Below are 10,474 nucleotides of genomic sequence, written 5' to 3' on the forward strand. Positions count from 1 at the left end.
TTTTAGTTGATTGAATTTACGATATGGTTCACTTTTTTATAATTATTCTAAAATTTTGCCAATCGAATAAAGAGATATATATATATATATATATATATATATATATAAAAAATGGAACTTCACATCAGCAAGACCCAACACCTTCAGAACAGGTCATCACCAGAATCTTTGCCATTAAGTCTGGTTGGTTGTTTTACGGCATATCAACTCTTTTCATGTTATTTAATGCCGAATCCAGTGATTTTGAAGAAAAAGTTTTCTAGAATGTGTTTTTTTTTTTTTTTTTTTTTTTTCAAGTCAGTTTCTATTTAACCCATAGTTGGGACCCTAACAGGTACTACCACTCCGGATCAGAGAGGATCTGGGTGCAATGGCAATTAAAAGATGGCTCAACATTCCCCCTAAAGTCTGCAAGCTGGGGTCTCACCATCAGATACAGTTTACCGTCACATCAAGTTTGAGATACAGGCATCACTTACACGGATATATCAGACAACCGCAGAATCGCACAAAAAATTCCCGTCATTTGCATGGACTTACCTTCGCTCTCTTTCGGGATTCCTTCAAAGAAAGAAGCGGAAAAAACATGAACTTCCATTAACTCGCGATCTCCGAGGAATTCAAAGGTTAGTATTCCTACTTTTTCGAGGTCAGAAACGGTTAGGCTGCATTCTTCATAGACTTCTCTGCAGAAAAGATAAAACAAAAAACAAAAAATGTTAGCAAATAAAACTGTATTACAATTTCAAATTTAAGAAACCCAAAACGATATGCTTTTTTTTTTTTTGTTTTTTGTTTTTAAAAATATTTATTTACCTTTAAAGATATAAAACAAGATATTAAAATCTCTCCGATAAGTAGTTGGTTAGGACGGTCATCATTATATCGTATGAATCCGACATTCATACGACGTAGCAGGACATTGAGATCTTTTTAGTTAAGAGTTGAGAGTCAGAAAGAGCAGACCAAGTCAGTAGCCAGAGAGGCAAAAAGAGTCTTCAGATGGTGATGGCTCCAAGTAGAGGGAATCAGAAATGGTTATAGTCTAAGACCAGCATTGCAGCTTTCAGACGGATCAAGTATATTTCTCCTACTGGCCCCAGAAACTTATTTGTCTCTTTCTGTTGTAAATCTCTCTAGGAAGCAGTCCGTTAAGATGGGCATCATAATTATCTATATATTTATAAAAGTGAACATGTCTGTCTGTGTGTCTGTCTGTCTGTGTACATTTCCCTATGCAATAACTGTCAATTTTTAGTCTATAGACTCGAAATTTGAAATACCGGGTACTGAGATTTGGGAAAATCGATGTGACGGGTGTCAGCCAGAAATTTGGCTGTTAAGGGGTCAAATTTCAACGATTTGACCTTTAAGAACTCTACCAAACTCCTCCGACAATTTTGGGTCTAGACACTTGAAATTTTAGATATAGGTTCCTTGAACCTGGATCTAACTTAATAAAGTGATTTGAGCCCGAAACTATAAATTTTAAGGGGTCATAATAGGGGTCAAATTAAAAAAAAAAAATTTACTCTTTTTTTTTGCTCAGCATACACCTCCAAACACCCGGGCAACGCCGGGCTGAAATGCTAGTCTTCTATAAATCCGAAGATTCTATTGTAGACATTGGTTCTCCCAATATTTGTCTGATCAGAATTCTTTCTAGAAAGACATCAAATATTTATGTGAGGGACCATGTGAAGGTTGCCAACATACTAAGCAAAAGTGACTTGTGTTATATCTTCCCTCTTTTTGGAATAGGGTACGATTATCAATATCTCCAAGAACGAAATATCTGATATTTCCCCAGAGCCTCTGGCCTTGATTTAGGGAGACCAAAACTTGCTGCTATAGTTTCAAATGAACTAAAACAGCAAGGGGAGACTTGATTCCAAATATTTGTCACGTTATATCTCTCGTCTTTAGGAAATAGGGGACGATTCTTTTTTTTTATTTATAAGAGAAAAAAAGACTATCAAGATCGTCAAGCCCAAATATCAGTAGACGTAATATTTTAAACAGACGGAATTTGATTAACGCCATTATTTTTTTAAACCTTGTAGTATATAATATTAAATAGCCGATTGATACTATAATATATATGCAATCTGCATAAATTAAAATATCTTGCTCATTGGCTGATTAGGAAGGGTGCGGAGAAAACTAGAAAGCTGATTGGCTAACTAAAAACAATAGTAAATAAAAACGCAAGATAAAATCCTCGCGTGGAAACGGAGTATTCCGTGTAGCTTAATTGCCATTATAATATATATATATATATATATATATATATATATATATATATATATATTATATATATAATATATATATTATATATATATATATATATATATATATATATTATATATATTATATATAGCATAGTCATGTTGATATACCACTTCCTAATAATCAAAGTTAAGCAATATTGAGGCTGGCCAGTACGAAAATGAGTGACCATTTGGGAATATTAGGTGCTGTACAAACTCTCTCGGCATAGTTTCCAGTCATCTTTAACTTCTTAACACTGGAAACAAACAGTGCCAATTCAGGAGAAGTATGGTTGTGATTGTGCAACCTTTGTTTCACGATTACATGCACAGGGGGTATCCATTGTCTTAAGACCGAACGGTGACACGATTCTATTTTTTTAATTTTTTTTTAGACTGAACTTAAAAAAAAACAAAAAAAAAAAAAAAAAACAAAAAAAAACGGACGTAACTATCAATTGTTAAAATCGTTTCGAAATGAACGCTCGGCGCAACTTGCATACCTTATCGCCCCTTCTTCAATTGTCTCTTCTCCGATCTTCACTTTGCCGCCAAATCCGTTCCAATTTCCTTTGCCGAAACCGCGTTTCTTCATTCCAAGCAGAACACGCCCGGCTTCTCGAATCAGCACGAGCGTCAACACTTTCTTACTTTGTAAAGGCATCGCGTCTGGAAATAAAATTTGTAAATTAGCGAAAAGTGGGTATTCAATTTAATAGAACATTATAATTAAAAACTGATCTGACAATAAAAGTCGTAAAAATTTAGTTTTTTTTTTCAATTTTTTTTTTTTTTTAAATCTGAAAGTTAAGTCTATAATTAATGAGATTAACAGGAAAAATAAAAATAAGAAATAAAACAAAAAGTGAAATTGTGGAATTTAGAGGTGGGAGGCAATATTGTAAATGTCCGCTGTCAAGTTTGGAGTTAAAAACAAAAAAAAATTTTAGAGCCATTTTGGACCCTTTATAATTGCTCAAAAATGGAAAATTAAAAATAAAATGCTCAAAATTAATTCAATAAATGTAATTTAACCAGACAATGTAAGGCTTAACCAGTGTTTTGTTTATTGTTTTTTGAGCAATTATTGAAAGTCCAAGTGGCTGTAACGAATCTGCTTTTTGCTTTTTCTTGTCTAACAAAATATTACTTTTGTTTCAAAGTAAATAAATGCTTTAAAATAAGTAAAAAAAAATACAAGAAATTATCCAGGTCGGTTTAGTTATTTATCTTGCCTTTGGTAACATTCTTTTGTTGGTTAATGTAAAAAAACAAAAAAAAAAAAAAAAAATGACTAAGTTCAGCATTGCCCCCCCCCTCTTTTAGGCCCACATAAAGTCCCCAGGGGACGTCAAATCCTGGTGAAAATGAACAAACGGTGCAGTTTTAGGCCTTAACATGTAAATATGCACCACAAAAAAAAAAAAATAAATAAATAAATAAATAAATAAAATAAAAAATAAAAACAGTCCATCATTTGTTCCCCCTCTCCCATTTAGCCCAAAGTCTCCATATCTAAATTTGAATTCAACATCATGCAAAACTGCTAAATAGGCATGCACAGAAAATTTTGGACAAATATGGTAAAATAGTCCAAAATGGAGGGTTTTTATTAGCCCTAAAAGAGCCCCTGGGACACACGCAAGAGTTATCGCAAAGTATAGACAAACAGAATTATATAGAAATCAGGAGTTTGCTTTACTACAGATTTGAAACATGTCAAAAAATATGTTACCAAAGGCAAGATAAATTACTTTTCTACCTAACTGGATAAATGTTAACGTTTTTATTTAATGTAACATGTTTATTCGGCTCGAAAAAGTGTTTTTCGATCTATTTGAAAAATGCAAATGGCGGCCGACTGTGTTGAATACGTAAGTTTGGGAAAATGAGTTAAACTAAAAAACTATACAAAATACTGTCACAAACTCACTACATTTATCTTACCATAACACAGGCTGACAAGTATTCGGTGGGTTTTCCCAAACTTTGAGCTGAGTAAATATGTTAAAAAAAAACACTAAAAACATATCCAGTTAAAAAAAAAAAAAAAAAAAAAAAAAAAAAAAAAAAAAAACTTATCTTGCCTTTGATAACATTTGTTATATATTTGTTTTGACAACTTTTTCGAATCTACGTGTACAGTAATACAATAAATAAGTTACTTTACCTACATCGCTTTTTTTTTTTTTTTTTTTTTAGAAATAATTACACAACACTTTAAATTAATTTATTCAAACGGTTCTTTAGAAAAGAAATGTAAAATAACTAGCATGGGTACCCAGCGTTTCCTGGGTTGATATGAAGTTCTGTTTGAAACACACCTGCTATAATCATTTTCATCATGGGCAACGTGGATACCCCCACAACAAAAATAAAAGAACGGATGAAAACATGTAAATGTAATCGTCAGTTGAAAAAAAAAAAAAATAAAATAAAATAAATAAATAAATCAACTTAAGGTAAATCTTCGGGTAGTCCCCAGTGCACTTTCACCATAGTATTTTCAAGTTGAATTCAAGTTTTAAAATATCTTTTGGTTTATTAAATTGTTAGGTGAAATATATATTAGTTTTACGATATTTTTTGTCTATGAATTTGTTAAATATAAAAATTTCAATTTGGCTTGAACTTTTCGATTTTTTTTTTTTTTTTTGGGTGGTTCTACACTTTATTGCCGAAACTGGAGACACCATTTTATTTCACGCACCTGCTGGCCAAATCCAGGAGAGACTATGGCCGAAGCAGGAAATAAAAAAAAAATAAAAATAAAAAGACACCCCACTCCCGTTACAAAAAAAAAATCATTCAAATTTGTTTTTGACCTTTCAAAGTTGCTTAAAAAAAGATTAAAATTTGTTTGAAAAAAATTTATAAAAATCCAATGGTGCTTTCATTACAAAATTAATTAAAATTATTTTTTACGCAAACTTTTCAATAAATGTTTATCCAATTATATTTTGATAAATTTTTATATAATAAATGTTTTGGTTTCAAATGGCGCTCGCCTAGGTGTGTCAGAAATTTCGTGAAAAATATTGAATAATTCCACCCCGTCTTTCCAAGCTTATAACTCATCGAAAAATGTAATTCAAGCCCTAATTTTTTTTTTTTTTCTCAATTAAAAGGAGCAAGGACCAAGGTTTCATTAAAAACAAAAAAAAACAAAAGTGTTTTTTTTAAAGGTTTTAAACTTCGGACTTTACAGGCAAATTTCTAAAAAACACTTTTTTTTTGTTTTAAATTTGAATATATTATTTATTGATCATTTATCTTCAATTTGATAACACTTTGGAGAGTAAATTAGTTATTTACTTTTTAATAGACACTTGAAAATGGGGGGGGGATGAATAAAAAAAAAAAAGTCTAAAATATTATATTCAGTTTATTGGAAAGAGCATAAAATTTCACATTGACCCTGAAAATATCGTAAAAATAGAATCAATAGAAAAATTGATAGATTTTTAAAGTTTAAAATTTTTTTTTTTTTTTTTTTTTAAACAAGATATTTATATTACTTTTAAAACAACTTTAGTTTATTTTGGAAGTGTAATTCATAAACAACCCACTTTTAAAAGAGAAATTGCGTTTTTATATTTTATTCCCAGTTTCGTGTTAGGGGTGTCAAAAATTCCTACAAAAATTACACCTAGCGCTCGCCCAGTTTAAACCATTATATGTCATCATTTTCTGAAAAAAAAAAAAAAAAAAAAAAAATTAAAATGTTCCATGAAAAACTTTCCGTTCTCATTAATTAAATCGAAACATTTCCAATTAAACAATTACGGATATATGTTCTTTCACTTTTATTAAATTTTCAAAGTTTTTTCCGGAAGTTAAATTTTTTTTTTTATTTTTTTTTTATTTCATGCTTCGGTTTTATAGTTTTATAAATGTTCTCCCCTAAATTTGGCCAGGTGCGTGAAATAAAATGGCGTCTCCAATTTCGGCAATAAAGTGTCGAAGCATATTTTTTTTTTTTTAGCCGGATTTAAAAATGAAAGCAATTTTTGTGCTTATGCACTTATGTTATTGTTACGGTGTTTTATTTTATGGCTTAAGTGTCTACTGTCTCGCCCAATGTTTGAAGCGTTTATAATGTTTTTGAAATGTTTGAAATATGCGCCTATGACCCCCCCCCCGCAACGTTAAACCCGGCAAAAAAAAAAAAAAAAAAAAGTAACAAAATCCGAAAATTGCAAATTTCCAGCCAAATTGAAGATAAGTTACTTTTCTAACAAACTGGATACATTTGTTTTTATTCAATGTAACATGTTTATTCAGCTAGAAAAACAGTGTTTACAGATGTATTGGAAAATTCAAAATGGCGCCCGACACTCTCTTTAACATGGTAAGTTTGGGAAAAGGTGTTATAAATAAACTAGACAAAATACTATTAAAAAAAAAAAAAAAACAACGAATATATGTCAACTTATGTCACGGTAACATATTGAGCAAATTTCTAACAGTATTTTGTCTAGTTTATTATTTATAACATCTTTTCCTCAACTTACCGTGTTAAAGAGAGAGTCGGGCGCCATTTTGAATTTTCCAATACATCGGTAAACACTGTATGCTTTTCGAGCTGAATAAACATGTTACATTGAATAAAAACACGAAAAATATATCCAGTTAGGTAGAAGAGTAACTTATCTTGCCTTTGATAACATTTATTTGTTATATATTTGTTTTGACAGCTTTTTCGAATCTGTGTACAGTAATACAGACCCTTTGATTATTTTTTATTTATTTTATTTATTTATTTATTTTTTTTACAGCGGAAAAAACGTTTTTATGAGCGCATTGAAGTTAGACATCTTGGATGTCTTAATTTTTTGTTTGGAGTTTAGAATCGCCAAAGGGAGATAACTCCATGTAAAGCGCCGACACTCCCTCATCTTTATTGTAGCTTTTCTAACGAACGGTTTGCAAAAACATAAGCACCAGCAAAGCAAAAACACAAGCACCAAACATTTGTTTTTTCGTTCTTTTCTTTTTTGGGGTGGGAGTATTCAATTAACATGTACTTCTGCAGTTTAATTAACCGTTTTCCGTAAGCAACGCGCCGACATTTACCATAAAAAAAAAAAAAAAAAAAAAAATAACGCCCCCCTCCCCCGGCCAAAACTTCTTTCCTTTTCAGAATAATGAACGCTCGATTGAACAAACAGCATACAACATCGGAGCCGATGCGTTTTTTCGCTATAGGGGGCCCTCCCTCGCGTACGTCCGCCAATATGGCCTTTTTTCGTGGAAAATTTGGCTTCAGACATTTTTATGGTCTGGACATCCTGAGGACGATACGCCATTGTAAGCACCCCAAATCCTATTTAACTAAATAAATAAAACAGCACGGTTTATAACACAAGTACCGGTAGTCGTGTCGTGTCTTTACTCGCCAAAGCTGAAGTCTCTAGCCCACGTGGTCAAGTTTTGGTAAATGGGTGGGGTTTTCTGTGTACCGGACGACCTTTTCTTTTTTTCCTTTATCAACCTTGACAACATATGTCCCCCACCTCCACTTTTTATTTCATTATAGAAAAGAAAAAAATATCCATTTTTTTTTTTTGTATATATAAACTGAAATGGCCTCGGGAAGGGGGCAGTGGTGTTGGTGTGCACGTTGATGATAAATACAATTAAAAGAGTTACAAAATCATAAACACTTTCTTTCGTTTGTTTTAAATTCAAAGAAAATAAATATATATACATATATACTTACGAATAAAAGTCGATCCAATTTATTTTTTTTGGGGAAAAAAAAAGTTGAAATTCCAGTGGAAACGTGCGCTTACGCAATTGGCGCGATTTTCACGACTTTCATGTTTTTATAGCACAGAAGAGCGGTACGTAACCGGAAATCGATTTGTCGAATCACTTTCATCTGCCCACGTGCTTTTTCTTCAGCCGGTCTTTTCTAGTGTTATTGTGTAATACTGTAATAATAATACCAATAGTAGTTGTCATAGTAATTTCGACGCTGATGTTTACAATTGTCATCCATGAATTTCGGAATTTACAGAGATTTCCGAATCGTGGCTTATGCAACTGCCCAAATTCTCAACAACAAATGAAACAAAGTGGCAAATTTAGGTAAAATCGGAGTTTAGTGGTCTGAACGTAATTCGGTAAAACTTGCGCTGTTTTTTTTTTTTTTTTTTTTTTTTTTTTTACGGTTGTAGAAAAAATCGAACGGAAATTTAAATTTTGTTTCGCTATAATCTTGTTAACAACTTGCACATGCATGCGCCGAAAGAAAGTAATCGTCCGTTAAAAAAAAAAAAAAAAAAAAGGATAGATTTTTTTATTTTTTATTTTGGTAAAACTTGCGGAGAATGCTCTGTTGGTAATTCCACCCTCGAAAATTCCTTTAAAATTACCACTCTTCTCGGTTTTTGGGATCGCTTAAAACGAAAATAACGTTTAAAATTACGGTAAACGAGTAGTTTACAAGATATAAAGAAATGTTAGTTTTTCAAAAGAGGGGGGATCACGTTTCTATATTAATTTAACATAAAATGAGCACCCACTTTGTGGCCCACAATTTTTCCGGGGGATGGGGGGGGGGAATTTTTCCACCCTCGGGAAATCCTTTAAAATTACCATTAACGTTTAAAATTCCAAGAAACAAGTAGTTTCCAAGATATGAAGAAGTAAGTGCACTTACTTTATCGCCACCTTTTTCTTTTGAGGTGGGGGGGGGGAGAGGGAAGAGACTGCCGGTTTGTTTCTCGTTCTTTTTTTTTTTTTTTTTTTTGGAGGGGGATATTCAATTACAGAACTTGTATAGCTTTTTAACAGGTGCATATGCAGTTTAATTGACCATTTTAACGTAAGTAACGCGCCGACATTAACCGAGCAGAAAGAACTGTTTAATATTTTACAAAAATTCTGTTTACACTTTGTGGGAGGCGGTGGAGAGGCGTGGGGGGTGTTTGTGGGGGCCACAACACCCCCCACCCCTCCACCGCCTCCCATCAACAGAATTTTTGTAAAATATTAAACAGTTCTTTTGCTCAAAACAGTTAATTAAACTGCATGAGCACCTGTTAAAAAACAATACAAGTTCTATAATTGAATATCCCCCTCCAAAAAAAAAAGAACGAAAAACAAACCGGCAGTCCCCCCCCCCGCCTAAAAAAAAAAAAAAAGCGATCATAAAGTGCACTTCTTCATATCTTGGAAACTACTTGTTTCTTGGAATTTTAAACGTTAGTGGTAATTTTAAAGGATTTCCCGAGGGTGGACCCCCCCCCCCCGGAAAATATCCTGACCACAAAGTGGGTGCTCATTTTACGTTAAATTAATATAGAAAAGTGATCACCGACTTTTTAAATACTAACATTTCCTCATATCTTGTAAACTACTCGTTTGCCGTAATTTTAAACGTTATTTTCGTTTTCAGTGACCCCGAAAACCTCCATAAGAGTGGTAATTTTAAAGGAATTTTCGAGGGTCGAGTAATTCTTCATAATTACCGAAATTTTTTTTCGGAGATATATACAATTTAAACTTTCTTTTTTTTTTTTTTTTCGATATTTTCATTTTTTTATGTCTTGGTTATACTGTACAAGTACCAAAATTGGTTATCCTGACGCTGTGCACTTCTTTGTTTACATTGGAAGTGACATCACACAAATCTTATAATACGGATGGCTACAATTGTAAAAATAATTTGTTTTATTTTTCTTTCATTTTAAGCTCCTTTTTTCTCCCGTTTAACTTTTTTTTTTCTCCCATTTGAGCGGAGAATTTATTTTCTTTTCATTTTGAGCTCTTTTTCCGATCCGGCGTTACCTTTTATAGGTACTCCTGCAGTAGATGTGTCAGACATTTCGTGAAAATAGTGAATAATTCCACCCCATCTTTCCAAGCTTATAACTCTTCGAAAAATGTAATTCAAGCCCTAATTTTTTTTTCAATTAAAGGAGCAAGGACCAAGGTTTCATTAAAAAAACAAAAAAAAAACAAAAAAACAAAAAAAAAAAACAACGTGTACTTTTTTTCTTGTTTTAAATTTGAATATATTATTTATTGACCTTTTCTCTTATCCCAGCTGTGCTATTAAAAAAGTGCTCAGCCGAAGTAGCTCTAGTTCTCTCCAAACTCTACAACAAATGCCTTAATGAAGCTTGCTTTCCGGGCTGTTGGAAAACTGCTTCTGTTGTACCAGTATTCAAGAATTCTGGCGAAAGGACTGACCC

At 32.3% G+C, this 10,474-nt stretch overlaps 1 protein-coding gene across 1 annotated transcript in view; it reads right to left on the reverse strand.

Annotated features, from left to right (window-relative positions):
• LOC145268653 (oxidized purine nucleoside triphosphate hydrolase-like) overlaps nucleotides 1-8,125 on the reverse strand; it is a 9,923-nt gene extending 1,798 nt beyond the window's left edge. Inside the window, exons 1-3 of the mRNA XM_080124138.1 lie at nucleotides 7,993-8,125; nucleotides 2,774-2,939; nucleotides 541-686 (exon numbers count right to left, since the gene is read on the reverse strand). Of these exons, the coding sequence (XP_079980264.1) occupies nucleotides 541-686; nucleotides 2,774-2,934 (307 nt within the window). The 5' untranslated portion in view covers nucleotides 2,935-2,939; nucleotides 7,993-8,125. The remainder of the gene's footprint in view (nucleotides 1-540; nucleotides 687-2,773; nucleotides 2,940-7,992) is intronic.
• Between the last annotated feature and the right edge of the window lie 2,349 nt (nucleotides 8,126-10,474).

Source organism: Euprymna scolopes, chromosome 44, assembly GCF_053919585.1.
Source record: "Euprymna scolopes isolate OS-2025 chromosome 44, ASM5391958v1, whole genome shotgun sequence".
Taxonomy (NCBI): domain Eukaryota; kingdom Metazoa; phylum Mollusca; class Cephalopoda; order Sepiida; family Sepiolidae; genus Euprymna; species Euprymna scolopes.